The 20,198-nt window shown below is 34.5% G+C and overlaps 1 protein-coding gene across 4 annotated transcripts in view; it reads right to left on the bottom strand.

The window, feature by feature from the left end:
- LOC138125997 (uncharacterized) overlaps positions 1-20,198 on the bottom strand; it is a 64,364-nt gene that overhangs the window by 8,872 nt on the left and 35,294 nt on the right. For 3 of the 4 annotated variants that reach the window (XM_069041629.1, XM_069041632.1, XM_069041630.1), the window contains 4 exons: positions 19,671-19,886; positions 1,765-2,110; positions 988-1,395; positions 794-938 (listed from right to left, as the gene is read on the bottom strand). In XM_069041629.1, the coding sequence (XP_068897730.1) occupies positions 794-938; positions 988-1,395; positions 1,765-2,110; positions 19,671-19,886 (1,115 nt within the window). The remainder of the gene's footprint in view (positions 1-793; positions 939-987; positions 1,396-1,764; positions 2,111-19,670; positions 19,887-20,198) is intronic. The other variant, XM_069041631.1, reaches the window with a different exon arrangement.

Raw genomic sequence — 20,198 nt, 5'->3', positions numbered from 1 at the left:
TTACTCCATGATTGTATGGAGTATTTCCATTCGTTATAGGTCGTACTTATAACAGGAATTACGGGCACTTGTCGGTGCGACGAACTTTATAAGTTAAAATTGACAGATATTGACACCACTGAAGGCATAATTGTAGTAACACTTCCAGACACCAAAAACAAAACCACAAGAAAGTTTGTTATTCCTCAGGAATACGTTGTTTTAAATGTTGGTGAACTGTCAGACTGATCTGTTATTGCTTAAAACTAAAATGGCCCAAAGTCTGCTTAAACATTTATTCTAAAGTGTTTTTTTTTTCGTTTTAGTTTTTGTATTGTTCGAACATTTGCGGCTCTAAGTTTTTGTAATTTTGTAATTATTTGAATACATGACGGTTTAATAGATATTCCAAGTTTGATTAAAATTACTTTAAATATAAAAAAATAGAAGTTCAAAAAAGTGACTACTTTAATTTTTTGAGTAGTAAACTTAAATCCATTAATAAACGATTCATTGATAGAAAAATGTTCACATTTCGGATTTATAATTTAATTACACGAAACAAGTTTGTCTCATTATTAAAATCATGTGTGAGATGTGTGGAATTAAATGTAAATTAGGGGGTGACAATTTCAGAGATCGATGGAACATTGCGTGTTAAAATAGTAAAATAATTCACGTGAACAGGCAAGTACAGCCCATTTAAATTAATAAGGCCAACAATTTAAAAATACCCTGCACGCTATAAATTATTTCACGATTCTCAACATTCAACCGTAACCTCATTATTTGTAATTTATTATGATGAGTTTACCGTTTTTGCAAACACACTGTTGTTCGTCTTTCTTTGAGGTACTCGCTGGTGTGGTCAGGTCAAGACTCATGGTTCTGTCGTAGATCTTTGGGGAGATGTGCCGATTAACCAAATCTATAGCTTTTTTGGGGTTCATACTCAAAAACTGAAAAAAATCAGTTTTATCTAATTCTTACGTAATCAAATAATCTCACCTCTTTTCTTGAACACTTATCTCCCGGAACCGTACCCAGTTCTTTGCTTAAAGCTTTGTCTATTAAACTGACAATGTAACTTTTGGACTTGTGTAGTTCTAGAGCCGAGTTGTCGTCAAGTGGTGGTTTCTGTTCCAAGTAAACCGACTGTCTCTGATGTCTGCTGCCAATTTCTGGTTTCGTTTGAAGCCCTTCTTTATTTTCATTCGTGTCGTCATGTTTCTCATCTTTCCGTTTAACATTCTCCTTGTTCAGTCTTTGAAGGAGTATCTCTAAGGGTTCTTCTGGCGCCTCCTTCACTTCCAATTTGTTAACGTTCTCGGTGGTTGCGACAGTTTCCGTTACGTTCGTTTTCACCGCCCTTAATTTTAAAATCTTATCTTGTTTAGCCTTGACCGAAGCCGGGACCTGAATCAAATAAATTAAAGTCTGGTACGTGCAAGCTTATTTGTATTAAATTCCAAATGTTGTAGTAGAATCTGAAATATTTTTCACTTGGGATTTTATTTCGACCGAGGCTTGATACCAAAACTAAAATTTAAATGTTTTACATTGTATCATTTCCAAACGACAAACCTTTGTATTTTTATGCGTACTTTGTCGGCATAAAATAAATTTTAGAACAAAAAATTTCTTTAATGTACGGTTAATTCGTGTAATTAACGGTCATAAATCAGATAGTGTCAGCTTCGACAAACTTTTACGGCAAAAAAATTATTAATTAAAATAATAATTGAACTGGTTAAATTGTTAAAGACGAGACGCCGGAAACGTTACCTTGGGTTTTAAAATTTTAGATATATCGCTGACTCCAGATATCTCGAGCTGTTCCCCTTCAACGTCATCTTCGTCTTCGAATTTAGTCAGAAGATTTTCCAGATCGTTCAGTCTGGAATTAACGTCTCCTTCCGAATCTACGGGACGGGTGTCCGTTCTCTTGACCGCCGTCGTCCTCATGACGTAATCGTTAATTGCGTAGGCAGCTTCTTGACCGCGATAATGGTGAATTTCCGTCGGAGCTTTTCGTGGGCGATGGAACATTGCAGGGTCGGGTTGACACGTTACCGGAAGACAAAGGGTTGAAGGACGTTTGCACAGTTGGGTGGGAGCGCAGCGATAATATCTGTAAATCGGACACGTTTGGAACATGGTTGAATGCATTTGCTTCTGGGGAAGGCGTCACATTATGCGATACTCTTGAGGACATTTGTATTTTTACAATAGTGACCCGTCACTTGAAGCGGAAACACGCGTGGGATAAAAATTTCCATAACAAAATTTCCAACAGCAGTAAATAATAATGTCATGTAAAAAATGAACGCTTTACATTAAACTAGATGGCACAAGGCTATTAAAGTTGTTTTTCCAACATAAATGAAGAAATTACCCTCTCTAGCCTAGGGATAAAGAAAATTTATGCAGACATAAGAAATTTGCATTCTTACAGGAGAGTAAACTGGGGAGCCTGGCTAATCGAACTTAAAAAGTACAAAAACTTTCCTATATTTTGTGTAAAAAAACTTCTCCTTTTCAAAAGTGACGTAAATAATTGCATACACTTCGTACACATACGAGTATCCATGAGTTGTTACGGAATACTGTCTTAATAGGAACTGCATTAGCTTAAAAACACTCATTCCTATCATTTTCCTCCGTAATGATTAATCTTTAAAGTTTACTTTTTAACTTAAAAAATATTATTTTGTTGTATATTACTGTTAGGGCCGGTTTCACTAACGCCAGTTAAAGTTAACTGTAGGTTAAAATGCTTCGTTACTTTAGTAACCTATTGTTATAACAATGTTTTCGTATATTTTAATCTGTAGTTAAATTTAACTCACGTTGGTGAAACCGGCCCTCAGTCTTTGTAAAATTAAATGCATTTGTAAATATTATTTTTTAGTAAAAATAAACAAAGGTAGTTAGTTATTTATGCAACATGCACAGGTATGCATAAAGTACTGCTTCTTCTTACAAAAGGGAAGTGCACACATGAGTTAGTGTAAATCTGCCATCATTCATTAAGTCAATTCAATCCAAAAATGAATAAAAAATCCTCTTTCTGTAGAGGTTTCATTTATTTCAAGCTCAACTAATTTCAATGAAATTTTAGTAGATCTGATGATATTACATATTATTACTAGCTGACCCGGCGAACTTCGTACCGCCTCAGAATCAATAAATGTTGTGTTAACTTATTAGGTGAATTAAATTAAGTTTTTTTATTAAGATAAAATGAATAATTAAAATGAATTGAAATTTAATGATTTAATGCATACACAAACAAATTTAATACAGTTGGTTGCAAAAAAAAAAACGGGAAACGAAATTTTTTTATTTAATTATTTAATGTAAATTTGTTTTGTCCATTTGTCAATTAATTGTCTACTCGACAATACCTATCAAATAATTTCTAAAAATGTCTGAATTTTGGCTCTAATTCTAACCTATCTCTCGTAAGAAGGTTTCACACACTATGAGAAAATTGTAAAAATTTGTCAATTTTATTCTGACAGTTCCCGTTTTTTTTTTGCAACCAACTGTACCTTAATTTAATGCTAAGCACTACGCCCTCCGACGGAGATTATTCATTCGTATTCACGTCACGTGATGTGCAATTTCTGCACGGATTTTGGCCTTCAGGTCTTGTAGGGTCCTTAGATGGTTGATATAAACGCGAGATTTCAAAAAAACCCATAAACAAAGTCTCAAGGGGCCAAATCTGGCGAGCGAGTTCTCTACTACAAATTGCCCCTTATTGAAGTGAAACTCCAGTTCTTCGTCTTGTCGCACTTCCGGTTTGTCTGAACGTAGTGACCCATGTAACAATTGATTTCTGGTTCGGGACACGACCCAACATTGAAGCGATTTCGGAAGGGTTGCGATCACAGAATATCGGTTTGAAAAGTAGACCTCGACGGCAAACGCAGGGTCTCCATCTCCACTCTTCCAACCATGGAGGTAGTATTAACAGGAGGGAGCATTCCCTATAGCCCTCCTATACCGTAAATGCTTTAGATGCGGTATCAGTCGGCCACTCTCTGGTACCACTTTATGACTCTTCACAAACTCGCGCAAGCGTTAGTGACACTGCTGGCCCTCTGCTGGGATCTTTCCACATGGTGCGCTCTGCATTTAGTACCCCTTTATGGCAGTGCGCATTTACGCGGCATTTCCGCTTTTTTCAAATAGTGCTCCCTCCTGACAACGCATGATGGCAGCTGACAGAGATAGGGAACAAATCTTTAAAACCACGGGACCACGGCTTCCGAATGAGACCACTCCCGCTCCATTACGGTCTGAATGGCGCGCATTTCAAAAAAGGAAGTTATGTTGTCGCACCCTGTACAATGCAAAAATAGGTAACAGTAATACGTGTTGATCACCATTGAGATCACACTTGGTGTCAAAACTCAGCTGACGTTAAATCTCAATTAAGTTCAAATCAAAGTTCAAATTGTCAATGCGCGCACAATGACAGATGACATAACCTTACAAAATGAATTTTCTTGATAATTTTTTTTTCGTTAGTTATTCGATGTTTTAATAGTTATTCTGCTAATCGGGGCGGAGACAAATCCAACAATGTGTAACACAATAAAAATCATTGGTGTGAGCTCGTGACACATGTCGAGTACTTTTGAGGTTATATGAAATCACTGAATTAACTGAACGATCAAGTTATCGACCGGGGTTTAAAATTATTGAATTACTAATATCGCTATTAAAAAATAGGGGTTGATGGTAAAAGGGTGAAAATTTAGGGTTGTATGTATTTTTTAATGCCACATCATAAAAATATAAAAAGAAACAATTTTGTCCAAAAAATAAAAAAATTTTTTTTGGGGAGGCCACCCTTATCACTTAGGGGCATAAAAAATAGATAACAACCTATTCTCAGACCTACTGAACATACATATAAAATTTCATCAAAATCGGTCAAGCCGTTTCGGAGGAGTATGATAACTAAAACTGTGACACGAGAATTTTATATATTAGAAGATATTATTAAAAAGTTCCGTAGCGATACATAACACAAGAAAGAAAGCTCTTTCGACACCCGTTTGGGCTTTATTATGAGATTATTGTGAACGCAAATTACAAAGTACTTCAAAATGATTGTGGTATCGTAGAATCGGAAAAAATAGTTTGCCACCTTTCGACGATAAGATCTAGCACCAGACTACAACAAACATGACCGCCAAGCCTCTGGTAAGTGTCAAATATCGTTTCTGTTATTCATTGCCTGTTTTCGTCGTCTTTTTCCCCGTTTTCCAAGGCTTATATTTCTTCGTTTGCTTTCAAAAATTCAAAAACAGTCTTTCTCGAGAGCCCAGACATTGAAGACCGATACGAAGTCTAGGTCGACAACTGGGCGAAGCACAAAAAGACCTTCTACTCTGAATGATATACAGGGTGTTATGGAAGTTCATGTAGAAACTTTAACTACAAAGAGAACTTGTCAAAAGAATCAACATTTTTATTTACCATTTTTTCTGAAAATGTGCCGTTGTAGAGTTAAAATTAAAAATTAATCGTTCACGCCTGTGGTATTACGATTTAGACGTTCATTCATAATAAAGAACTAAAAAAGTCATTCAAATAAACATAAAAACGGGTACATTTTCTTCCGTAAAAACTAACATAAAAAAAGCACGACTTGTTAGTAGTTGGGCTAGGTTAGTATGTAATACATAAATTTACCTCTTTGATTATTATTATTATTGGAGATATAATAAATTTTCAAAATGCCTCCCTGCGTTGTCAATACAGACTTGTTCCCTTGTGTCCGAACTAGCATTATGATGCTATGGGATTCGCCCGAATATTTTCAGTCACTTGCGTAACATGAGCGGTTAGTTCTTCAATAGTGTTAATCGGGGTAGCGTACACTAATTGTTTAATGTTTCCCCACAAGAAAAAATCACATGGATTTGAATCAGGTGATCAGCGGACAACAAAAAAAAAATTGACATGAACTAATTTATTTTCTTTTACTGCAGTTACAGTAAATTGACAATTTTCAAACTTATAACAAGGCACCAGTAATTCCTAGTTCTCTTGTTGCAATATTATTAGTACTTGAAGGTTCAATAATATCACTAAAGTCTAAAGTTTACTTTTTAACGTTGAACGGCTATCTTGCTATGTGAAGAAAAAAAAACAGTCAAAAAACGCTTCAAACATAATTAAGGGCACTTTGAAATGTTTATGTAAACGGATGTAATAAAGGGATATACATTCTTATCGACCTGTGCTTCTGCTCTTAGACAAATATTTCTCAAAAAATGAAGTGACATTGATGCAGTTTCATTTCCACGTTTTTCGACTTCCACTAAGTACGCCACTCGAAAAACCTTATAACAGGGCGGAAAGTGGCTTATTACAGACCAAGAGAGGGAAGTAAAGATAAAAAGGAATGGTTAACTTTCCGCCCTCATATAAGGTTAGGAATGCGCATATTACAATACGATTCCGAATAATAGTAGATTACATACCGAGGTGGAAGTGTTTCATTCCTGTAGAGAGCTAAGATAGTTTACCAAGGCGTAGCCGAGGTGAACTAATGCTCGAGACAGGAATGAAACACATTCCCACTGAGGTTTGTATACTATTTTATTCGGAATCATTACATTTTTAGCAAACAAACAATTAATTTGATGCAGTTTCATTTCTACTGTTTTTCGACTTTCAGTAAGTACGCCACTGGAAAAACCTTATAATAGGGCGAAAAGAGGCCTATTACTGACCAAGAGAGGGAAGTAAAGATAAAAAGCAATGATTAACTTTCCGCCTTCGTATAAGGTTAGGAATGTACATATTACAATACGATTCCGAATAAAACTTGTCACAAAACAATTAGGACATCGCATTGATATCTGACACTGACAGTTTTGAAATCCATGACAATCTATGTATTTGGTTGAGCATAATTATGGAATATTCATTCAGTTACTTGTTATGGAATGAAAATACATGCAAAACACATAAAAAGCAAGTGTTTCAGAATAAATATTCCAATCCCAAGAGTGAGAATTTTTACTTTCTATTTTTAAAAATGATTTCGGAATTATTAGTATTACATTCACTAACGGTCGTGGAGAAAAATATTTCTAAACTGGGGATTGTTATAACTAAAGTTAGCAATATAATTATTTTATAAAAATGATTCGAAAACAACGTAATTTACTTGACGCTAAAATGAAAAATGCTCTAGTAAAATGTTTCGAAGAGATAAAAAGGTTAGCACGTTCTTTTCCTTTATTATAAAATTTTGAGTAGTAAAAACGGACACAGAGAATGATAACCTCACAAATATAAGATGACGCATTTTTCACCAAACAGTGTTGCCGGTTGTATTTCTAACGTAGAATGCAGTTTTGGTGGAAATTTAGAATTGAGACAGACTAAAGGGTGTTTTTTTTTTTAATTTGGCGTCGAAGTTGGCGTTAGAGAGTCGATTGAGAACGCACCGCTCGTATAAAAGCGTAAGATTTAAACAGCTTATCGGTGATCCGTTACCCGTAAAGTACATTTAAAAAACACTCGTTATAGCTGTCTGAATCGGAGTGAGATGTCATGGGATTTAAAAAAAAATACTTTCAATAATTTTTTAACGCTAGTATCAAACTGTAACACTTTAGGACGCCTATATGATTTAAGGTAAAAATCAAACTATTAAAGAAAAACATTCACTTTTGGCCGCGATTGAACACCTAATTTTCTACACTGTGAAATGCACTTACATTTTTTGTCAATGATCAATGTCAATTTTGACAATCAAAATGCCTAATGTAACCGAAAACGCGAAAGTACTCATCTTTCCAAATTAGCAGAAGGGTGGTCGTGGTCGATGCGGAGGAGAGCCCAGTATTATAACATCGCGAGGAACACCGTGCAGAAGATAAAACAGACAATATTATGGTGTTCTAAAATATCACCCGCGTTTTATGTTGCCAAACTTACCTAACCTATGACATTAAAATTTCAAAAAGACATCTTTACATGTGGAAAAAACTGTAATAAATCGACTTCTTGATTTTCAGGTGTACTCTATAATTTTGAAATTAACTGTATGTCCGAATGTCCGATACAATTGAAAACGAAATGCGTAGCGCAGAATTAATGCAGATCGAGGCAAACAGTGTGTACCTAGGATCTAGCTCACCAAAGTCCCGCAAAGTGTATGCTACCTACATAATGCTCATGATGTATCTAACTACAAAGGTAAAATTTCTGAGTTCCCTAGAGGAAGAATTATTATAAATTATTATTATTGTAGGTTATGTCTGACCGGCGCTTGTGATGCAATGATTTCACCAATTTGACATTGAGAGATATCGAAATTTTGGGCTCTGTTGTTTTAGTTAAAGTTCAGGATACTAAAAATTACAATTCGCGATCATTCACCATTTTGGGAATATTTTAACTGGAAATTTACAGAAAGTACATCGGATAATTTAGACAGCCTTGTAGACTTTATTAATAGGAACTTCAAGTACCAATAACAAGGGAAGTAGAAATTACTAGTGCCCAGTGGCGGCTCGTGAATTCGTAAATGGGGGAGGCAAGTTTTGACAAGATTAAAAAATTGTACAATCAATAATTAATCTTTTAATTATATCGCGATTATATTTAACGTAAAGATTATGAAACTCAATGTGAATTTTTATCGCATCATCTAATTTGCCAAGTAACTGAAACTGGCACACTTGGATTAATGTGTTCTTTAATCTTTAGACTTTTCCATGCTTTTCACTTGAAGGGAATACATTTTTTAAATCACTGTATCCTAATTTGCACCATACTGAATTTTCTGATCGCTGATTAAAAAGTATACACTGCCAGGAATACAATTTATTACGTACATTACTTCTTGTGAGCCACTTACAAATACGAGTATTATCTCACGAAGCATTAAAACGCCATTTTGACCTACCTGCAACGGTTTGCAAATTTGGAAGGTCGGGACGTGGTCTCCCCAATTCTTTTATAAATAATTTGTCTTGATAATTATTCAATAAATTAAAAGCGTACCTGGTGAACAAGTATTCTACACGACTAGACGAGGAAAACCTCTGAAAATATTCACCTACAGTCTGGCCAGGGATTTGAACCCCGAACCTCCCGAATTTGATATCCACGCAGCCACGGTGCTCGGTTCTGACGCAGGCGCGTTTGATGCCGGAGGTATACTTCCCTTGCCCTGCATTTAACGCTTGCTATTTGCAAATTTCAAGGTCAATCTCGTGTGGATAAATTCTATGGATCTTGGTCAGCTGGGGGAGGTAAAGACACGGTCTGCCTCCGGCCACGTTTGCAGTGTTTACATGCAATGTAGAACGATACAATTGGACGCGTTTATACGTACCTTCATCAGAAATTAAAAATTGTTTTAAACGTTGCAGTGTTTACAACATCAAGTTCGTGAAATATACGTACGAAAACGAATCAAGTAAATAATTTAATATAATAAATTATGTTTAAGGAAATTTTTTTGGTGTTTTTTTTTTTGGGGAGGCACTGCCTCACTTGCCTCCCCTGACAAGCCGCCACTGCAGTGCCTTAGAATTTGAAAACTGCAAATTTGAAGATTGTAATTTTAATGCAATGTAGGAAACGAAAAATAAATAAGTGAGTTTAAAGGCCCTTATACACGTGTATCATACGCTATTTTTTATACCTGTAATACAATCTGAAAATTATAACAAGAAAAGTAAATTGAAATACCTACCTTTTCCGAAGTAATCTGTTTCATTAATCGTTGATATAGAAATGGTCAATTGTTGTTGTTTCGTTGTGAATTTGTTGTTACCTAAGCGACTTTAAAGCTTTAGTGCTTTAAAAGGCCGGTTTGACACGCATTTTATTGTCAAAAACAGAGATTACGATTCAGTTATAATAAAAAATAGTACCTATACTCCGTCGCCTTGTCCTTAATCACGATTCGTCCTCTAAAACTCTATTTTGCGTACTTGATACGTAAATAGCTATTTAAAGACTCTGTTTCTTTGACTGCTTGACCAACAAACTTGATTTCATTACGAGCAGTGGCGGCTCGTAACATTTTTGGCTGGGTGGGCAGACATTTTAATGTTATTATTACATTTTTTATTATGTTTGTTGTAATTGCTGGAAAGGAATTTCTGTGTTAGTCACTGCTAATTGCAGTGTCCAGCAAGAACCTACGGGAAGGTTCAGAAAATCTCTTGCCGGGAAAGGAATTAGGAATAGGAAGTGTTATTTGTTATTATGGAAGTGATGAGAGTGTTAATATAGAGTCAACAAAAATAACAAATTTTCCATAAACATAAAACAAAAAATAAATTCTCAATAAAGTACATAAAATAAATTCTAAATAAAATAAAAAACAAAATATAACATTCTTATTAACTAAACTAAAATAAATATGAACAAAAAATGATGTTACATTTTTTTATAAATTAAATCGATCGGCGAAATAATCGATTACCTGGTCAAAAAATGTATGCGTTTTACGCAATGATTTTATTAATTCTTTTTCTATCGAAATTTGACTGAGATTATTTAGTCGAAATTGATCTATTGTGTTGAATCATAAGAAGACAAGAATTCCGCGAGTTCCCTATAATTACCGCGATTTGACGAGTCTTCTTTTTTATTGTGACCTCGAAAAGCTCAATTCTTGGGTATCCAAAAAAATTGTCCTATCGATGAGACGTCTTAATTTCCCGATTACTTTTCCAAAGAATTTTCTATGTTTTGCTTTCCAAATAATTTTAATTTTAAGGCCGCATACGTATGGTCTTTAGATTTCCCGTGTTTTTCGACCGTCTTCAAATTATCGACTCCTGTCGTACACGATGGGCTTTTTAATTTGGAATTGTTGAACAAAAGACAGGGCCAGCAAAAAAAAATACTTTTGATTTCACTACCCGTCAGCCAATGACACGATGAATTAAATTTACGATTAGAATGAATTTAATGAAGGGGTTCGCCTGTCTAATTGTTTAATAAAAACTTTGTCATCGTACGATAATTAAACGCGTTTGTCATTAAATAATTAACCAAATCACCGTTATTTCTTACTAATTCTCGCAAATTCTTCGTGACGAATTGACGAATTACCACACGAAAACCAACGATCTTGCCAACGACTAAGTTGTGCGGACGTTACCGATTAGGTACCGATTCTTGACGAAGTTACAGGGAAGACATGTCTGGCCTGCTACGAGAGTACGAGTATTATACGAATGAATTTATTTATTATCGTTTTAATAGCTTTATGGTTTATTTTAGACATATGCTGTCGCGGAGGTTTTTGAAGATTTTTCTCTGATATTCAACTTTCTTTTATAATTTTTTTTTATATTTTTAGGAATAACGCCAGCGTTTTGCAAAAATTAAATCTTGGTCAAAGAAAAATTATTTTAATATTTTTTTTATTTAAAATTAAGTGAATAATTTCTCACAATTACTAGTTATTTCAATGTATCTTAGCCCTAAATATTATTACACAAAATTTGGAATAAATCAATTGAACAGGTTGGGAGAAATTAAATAAAATGTATGTACAAATGAATGCTTTTCACTCAGGGCAGACATGTCTTGCCTTAATTACTCAAGCTTAAACAAACGTTTCTACTTCGGTCTCTTTCTTTCGCAGTTTCGCACGGTTAGCCATAATACGCGTAGAGCTTTCATATTTCAACGAACACCTCTCAGGGAAGACATGTCTACCCTGACAAAAATTCGCCTTGGAAATGTTTTGATGTACCTATAAAAACATTTACTTTGTAATAACAAATCATCAATTAAATAATTGGTAAATTTAAAAATTAAAATTCATAAATTAAAAAAAATATATGTCATTTGGTTTTGGGTGGGCACTGCCACCCCTGACGAGCCGCCACTGATTACGAGTACTTCATCGAATCATCGAATGTGTAGCAAGCATTTCGGGCATATCTGTTGATTTATGTAAATAACAGCGTGTACGTGATTTTCTCCAAAGCTCGATACAAAAAGCTTATACACTGTTGAAATTGAAAGAAATGCGTTTTTCGTCTGTCCCTGCGGGCGCACAAGAAACTTCCACTCGACTAACTGATCCAATATGCGGCGTGAGGCGACGCGAAAACCGGACTTCGCTGGAGCTTACGTGTGAGGGTGACATCCGGACGATCCGGTTACCGGAATAACCGTCGTCGTCCGGAAAGTGCAATCGAATATATTGTTCCCCGCAGTCACGTTTGTACACAAACAACGAACAATTAAGTACACTACATGTAAAAAATTCAAAACACAAAATCTGAAATTTGCTTTCTTTTTTCCCTAGTCGAAGGAGAGAAGTTGAAAATTTTTGTAAATCAGAATATTTGATTCGTCTTGTACAGGTAGTGTTCGAAGCACATGAAGTTAGTTAATTAAGCTCTAATGTTATAGCTCTCCAACGTTTTCGCGTACCTGAATAAATAATCAAGTCACGACCAACATTGTCCCGGTGGAGCATAAGACGTGGAATGAGAGCTAAATTAACAGGTCGAAAAAATTCACACTCAGGATTATCCTTTAGAGAAGAATTAGGCCCCTGAAATATGAACAATTTTCCCAATGACAATTTTGGAATGTAGAAATTCTTCTTTTTAAGATAAGTTATTAAATTTGCTGTAGTAAAAACGGCGTATCGTAACGTTACTAATAACTTTAAAAATTACTTATAAAAATGCATTTATGTAGTAGGTATGTACAGTGGGCGACAAAAAAAGTTAGCCATCATTTAAATGTCAGTGTTATTAAAGCATTAATTACACATTTGGATTTTGACGGGACAGAAAAGTGATGGCTAGTTTTTATTGCCGGCCATTGTACACGTGTCTGTAGAAAATTTCTGAAAGAAATGCTGCTAGGCTTCTAATGCGTAGGTATTTTTTCAGAATAACCTTTGATGGAAGAGTTTAACATACCTACAGACATCTGCATTTTAATTTAACACCTACTATCAGAGTGCTGTCTAGTGAAGAGAGATATCCAGGAAAGCTTTCCGTCTTTATCCTGACTTGGCTTGATAAAGTGTTTTGTGAAGTGGTGTAATTTACGATCTTGCTCCACCTAGCAGGGCGAACTCGTCTACACGAAAAAAGTACGACTCAAGTAAGATGTTCTTATAAGCTGAGTTCGCTTTAACTGTACTAATGGTGTTCTTGTTTTAAAAACGATTCCGTTCTCTAAAATGCGGCGTATACTCGTAATCTTAAGACTTAAGTGTTGTTATTAAAATTCTGAAAGTAATAAAAATGGCGGGAATGCGATATTCCGTTTATTAATAATTGAATTTTATTGGTATTTAAGTCACGAAAAAGGAATGTTCGGTTTAATCGTTATTGATGAAGTGCATCAAAACAATGATTAATTTCATTTTTTACAAAGATTATTCTCAACAATAGGTTCATCATTATTTTTTTGAAATAAATGATGTTCATTCTATTTTAGTCAATAATGGTGATGACGTCATTGCGTAAAAACCAATGACGTCATCACCAATTTTTTGAATGGCAACCTCCACTTTTTTCATCTCTTTCTGATAGACCTTCCTACTACCTAAATGATGAATGAAAAAAATTGGTACCTTACATAACAATTTTTTTGAGAAAATGGCAATTTTTATTTCAAAAATTTAATTTAATTTTTAATGTATTTTTCCTTTTTATGGGTTTATTTAAAACGGAAGGTTTATTTTAATCGACCAAACAATTTAGAAGATTTACTGCAGCGAATTCGCTCTAAAATGGAACGAAAAGCCCTGACATTATTGAGCGCAGTGTACAAAGTGTCGGTAAGTGCCAAATGGTTGGCAGGGAATCATTTCAACATTTGCGTTAAACTTTATTGTTAACCTTAGATGGTTGTTTGTATTTGTTTGAGGTCAATTAAAATTTTTACATAAAAAATTAAATTAATTTTTTAAAATAAAATTTGCCATTTTCTCAAAAAAAATTGGTATGTAAGGTACCAATTTTTTTCATTCATCGTTTAGGTAGTAGGAAGGTCTATCAAAAAGTGGAGGTTGCCATTTAAAAAAATTGGTGATGACATCATTGAGCAAAAACCAATGACGTCATTTAAACAAGTTGTACGTCACAGGATGGCATTTTTCAAAATAAAATCGACTTGTCCGAGCAATTTTCCAAAAAACATCACATAACGCTACTATGAATTTTGTTCCAAACTTTATGTTCACACTATAGAATAAAACGTTGTATATACCACGGGCATAAACATTCCCTCGTGCCATAATCTCCTAATTATGCCCTTAATACATAAATAACTATATTAACACAGACTCATGTTGGACTTGACCAGTCACAGTTATTTATTAACGAAATACCTTAAGATATTTTAGTTTTAATTCATTCTATATTTTGTTATTTTGTAGTGCAATATCGTTGAAAATTATACTATTTTATACCTAAATGAATAAACACACGTTTAAACGGTGAAACAAGTTTCGGATTATAAATGTTATGGCAAACAATGCGAATTTAATTATTACAGACGTTAGTTTATAGTATACTAGCTGACCCGGCGAACTTCGTACCGCCTCAGAATCAATAAATGTTGTGTTAACTTATTAGCTGAATTGAATGAAGTTTTTTTATTAAGATAAAATGAATAAAAAAAATTAATTGAAATTTAATGATTTAATGCATACACAAATTTAATGCTTACACATACTGGGTGATTCAAAATGATTGTGGCCAAGTATGGCAACTATGTACGAAAATTTATGTGGCAACTGTGTGAATGGGGTAGAGTTGACATTTGTATGACATTTCATGAGCGTGCATTGATTTTTTCAATTCCATTACACATTGATTCGACAACTTACAAAATTGCGCGACTATGAACTGTCAAGGAAATGTCAACTCTACCAAACTCTACCCTACCCACACAGTTGCCACATAAATTTTCGTACATAGTTGCCATACTTGGCCACAATCATTTTGAATCACCCAATATTTAAATTTAATGCTAAGCACTACGCCCTCTGACGGAGATTATTGGTATTCACGTCACGTGATGTGCAAATGTGATTAACTCCCATGAATTTACGACAATTCATTGATGAGTACTGAAAAATTAAGTTTTTTCAGTAAATTCATTTGCAAGAAGTGATAGTATAATGAGTAGTAGAGCAAATTGCTGTGTCCCGAATTGTAACTAACTATGTAGTGAATTTTTTATCAATGAACCATAGGGATTGACATGGTGTAAACTTTATTTCATGTCCGAAAAATAATTTTGAAATTAGCAATAGAAACACCATTGACGCGAAATAAAGTTTATACTTTATACCATGAAAATCTCTATGGTTCAATGATAAAAAAATTCACTGTATAAAAATAATCCGGAATTAACAATTACCATAAACGGATTGAATATTTTAATGAGTTTGGTTGGGATGCAGTCAACATCTGACGGGAAGAAAATATGGAAAATTAAATCAAAAATTGGAAAGAGAATTACTAAGCATATGCGTGTTTGTTGAAAACATTTTGTAGATGAAGATTTTGTTCCACTGGTTTGTTGGTTTGATGGTTTGGATGCACTCTTCACTTGTTTTTGTTTGATAGTTTCGAGGTTAGGTATGCCGCACAGCAATAAATGTTCAGCCCTAAAACAGCTTCCCCCGCGACGTAGCATTACTTGGGGTAGCATTTAAATAATTACAGACAGTTGACGTAAGTACTTAAATGCATAATTAGTTAAATACAGGTGCGATACACTGAATAAGTGAATAAGCCCATTTCTAGCGTTAGCCATGCCCATAACATAGCAGCGGGTATGTTCCTGCACGGATGTTGGCTTTGTAGAGTCCTTTGATGGTTGATATAAACGCGAGATTAAAAAAAACAAACAAAATTGCCAGGGGACAAATCCGGCGAGCGGGCTCTCCACTACAAATTGCCCCTTATTGAGGTGAGACTCCAGTTCTTCGTCTTGTCGCACTCCCGGTTTATCTGAAATCATGGTCTGAACGTAGTGACCCATGTAACAATTGATTTCTGGTTCGGGACACGACCCAACATTGAAGCAATTTCGGAAGGGTTGCGATCACAGAAAATCAGTTTGAAAAGTAGACCTCGACGGCAAACGCAGGCTTTCCACTCTTCCAATGCATGATGGCAGCTGACAGGAATAGGGAACAAATCTTGAAAACCACTGCTTCCGAATGAAACCACTCCCGTCCCATTACTACCCCTACAGTCTGAATAGCCCGCATTTCAAAAAAGGAAGTTATGTTGTCGCACCCTGTACAATGCAAAAGTAGGTGTTGTTGAACACCATTGATCACACTTGGTGTTAAAACTCAGCTGACGTTAAATCTCAATTAAGTTCAAATTGTCGATGCGCGCACAATGACAGATTGTGACAGATGACATAACCTTTCAAAATGAATTTTCTTCATATTTTTTTTTTTTTCGTTAGTTATTCGATGTTTTAATAGTTATTCTGCTAATCGGGGCGGAGACAAATCCAACAATATAAAGATCATAAAAATCTGTCCAACCGTTCTTGAGTTATAAATAGCGTAACTAACCCGACTTTGTTTTATATACAGGCTGATTCACGTAGCCCCTTCATTAGAAACTTTTAGATTTCCCAAAATCATATTAATATGAAAATTGGTAGTTGAGTATAATCGACTATTCCAAGTTCAAATGAAATATTTTCAAAATGGCGGCACTTCCGGAAATACCGGAAATCGATGCCATCTTTGTTTTTTTAAACAGAAAGGCCCCATTTTGACTTCACATTTCGATTCTACGTTAACTTTTGAGTTTAATACGTCTTTTGGTCAATACTTATCTGTCATCGTTTTTGACCTATGTCATCTTTTTTGCAAAAAAGTGAGGTTGCAGGGCTTCATTAAAAAATTTGTAATTCCTGAACTATCAGAAATGAATAATTTATTTTTACTTTACTGACTTGCCAAAGATTTGTCCGCTTTTTTGCGCTATCAACAACGTTTTTTTTTATGTTTCATACGCCTACTGCAATTTTTTAAAATTGATAATAAAAAAAATGTCGAAAACTTCATTTTTTTAAATGGTAACTACCATTTCTGATACTAGATATAAATGTAAAATTAAATTTTAAGGCCACTTCTATTAACATTATGTATGCGCATTTGCAGCCGTTTAGGCGTAATTTCAATTTTTTAATAAAATATTCTTTTTTATAAGCAATTGTTTTATTTGAATTTTTATTCAAAAATAGCATTGCAATCAATATTAGATAACAACAAAACAATAAAAAACAAGCAAATTAACAAAAAAATATTTTAATGTAAATGATTTAATTGAACATATTTTTTTTGTTAAATTGCTTATTTTTTATTATTTCGTTGTTATCTACTGTTTATTGCATGTGATTGTTGAATAAAAATTCAAATAAAACAATTGTTTGATTAAAAAAAAGAATATTTTACACAAAAAATCGAAATTACGCCAAAACGGCTCGGAATAGGCATACACAATGTTAATAAAAGTAGGCTTAGAATTAAATTTTACATTTATATCTAGTGTCACAAATGGTGGTTGCCATTTAAAAAAATGAAGTTTTTAACATTTTTTGATTAGCAATTTTGAAAAATTTCAGTAGGCGTATGATAGATAAAAAAATTTCACTAATGGCGGAAAAGATCGGCCAGGCCTTTAGGAATTCAACTAAAAAAAATCAATTATTTATTTCCGATGGTTCAAGAGTTATAAATTTGTCAATGAAGCCCTGCAGTATCGCTTTATTGCAAAAAAGATGACATAGGTCAAAAACGATGACAAATAAGTGTTGACGAAAAGACGTTCTAAACTCAAAATTTAACGTAGAATCGAAATGTGAAGTCAAAATGAGGCCTTTCCATTTAAAAAAGTAAAGATGGCGTCGATTTTCGGTATTTCCGGAAGTGCCACCATTTTGAAAATATTTCATTTGAACTTGGAGTAGTCCATTATAGTCAACTACCAATTTTCATATTAATATGATTTGGGGAAATCAGAAAGTTTCTAATGAACGGGCTACGTGAATCAGCCTGTATATAGATTACATATCGAGGAGGAAAGTGTTCCAGTCCTGTCGAGAGAATAATAGTTTACCGAGAGGCTTGCCCTCGAGCAAGCAACATTATAATAATAAAAAATAAATAAAAACCAACCTCCGTAATATTATCGTTTATTTCGGCAAAATATTAAAACTTAGTAAGCGCGCACAATTGAGATTGTATTAAATTTTAGTTCACAAAAGTCAAACCAAATTGACATTTGCTCACATTTTTTAACAAACAAAATGTGCGATAGTAAAATAGAGTGTACCCTCCCCAGAACTGCGGAAATCTGCACACAAATTAACACTAAATCTTTTACCTGAGAAAAGCAAATTACGATACCAGAAAAACGTACAGAGATTTTCGCGATTGGTGCGACAGTAGCGCCACCACAAATCAGTTATGGGTTTTATTACTGACCGCTTACGACTCATTACTGACTCCTTTTTTCACCATTACTGATCGGTTGATGTGTACACGAGTAACTAATCGCTCACTTTCTAACCTTTAAGAGGTTATAAAAGCTGTACGTTACTAACCAATTGTGAATAAAAAATTAAATTAGATTTAAATTTTCGACTGGCCCACCATTTTGTTCTCGTAAATTTACGAGCGTTCGGGCGTTTCCTTTCAGGGAGGTGATATGGGCAGTAGGGGCAACCGCCCTGATTTTTTTGTTTAAAAAGCCGTCCATAACCGTCGCACATCTAGCGACCTCTCCTGGTAAGATAAAGTCAGTTAAATTGATTTAAAAAAGCGTTTAGTCTGCGTTCAAATGCTGAAACTTGTTTAATTTGTAGTACATATATACAACTACCTATTTTACAGTAAATAGGAAAATATCTTAAATAAATTTATGTAACAGTTTCACAACATTGTAGGGGCTTTCAAATTATCCATTGTTTATTAACGCTTTGTGAAGATATAGGATATAAAAAAAGATTGCAATGTATTCGTAATGGTTATTTGTAGAATCGTAACATTAAATGTAATGAAAATTAATGAACTTCTATTTTCATTCCTTCCTTTGTTAAAAGATCAGTATAATGATATCGTGCCGTTCCGGGTGACTGAAATGTGCTATCGGACATTGTACGGCTATTAACGCTAATTTGATTGCCGTTTGTTATGACAATCATAAGTTCGATCAACATTCCGAAGATATTTACCAAAAGCCAGCGCCTACTATTCACCATTAAAAGCTGATTTGCCTGGAAAGCACTTTTTGATTGAGTCGAAAAGCGTCAGGATCGACTTTCGCCGACGAGTTCATTTTTCAGGGGCAATTTTTTCAGATTACAGAGGCATTAAGCAATACTTGATTCTTTCTTTTGTACTGAAGAGAAATAACGCTTGAAATTTTCACGTGTTTTTTTTATGATTTACGAGCGTCCATTAGCCGAAGCCGTCCGACAATAACTTAGTTTTGGTGTGTACATTTAAAATGCACGAACGGCCGGGAGATTATTAATTTTTATTTAATGGAGGAGCCAGAAGCAAGCCACATATGCGCGAACAAATCGATGGAGTGGAATAACTACGTAATTTCGGGCAACTTCTGGCAACGTTAAAATAATATTTTTCTCCCGTCGTAAATTACCTTGGTGTTTTGGCTGTGACGGAATACTTCTTGATGGTGGCTGCGGAGGCAGCTTTTGTGTCAGGACACGTCCTCAAGTTTGGTGTTATGTGAGTGGAACTCCTGAACATCCCCTCTTGGTTTTGAGGGACCGCTTTGTAATAGCAGTATCTGGGATCAGGCGGCAGATTACACGCACAAGTCGTCGGGAGTCGGCTGTGCTGCTCGTAGTAACTACTGAAACAAAAACAAAATTACACAATAGATTGGATGTTCTAGATTGGAAACTGCATTGACGTATTTCACCTAATTTAAATACTGAAAGGTGTTTTTCGTGTAACAAAGCTATGAATTTTTTTTAACTTGATAAGATGTTATTCACAACAAGTTGTATTGTTATAATTTAGTTACTGAAAAAGATGAAATACTATTTAAAATTTGTCACAAGAATCATGGTCATTATATCAAACAGCAAGCGAAATATTTTTCTACTACGTTTAGGGAAGAAAATATGTACGAAGTACGAGGGCTGTCTGACGAAAAAAGTCC

Source organism: Tenebrio molitor, chromosome 3 (genome assembly GCF_963966145.1).
Source record: "Tenebrio molitor chromosome 3, icTenMoli1.1, whole genome shotgun sequence".
In the NCBI taxonomy this organism is placed as follows: Eukaryota; Metazoa; Arthropoda; class Insecta; order Coleoptera; family Tenebrionidae; genus Tenebrio; species Tenebrio molitor.
This window is presented reverse-complemented; position numbering and strand designations above follow the sequence as displayed.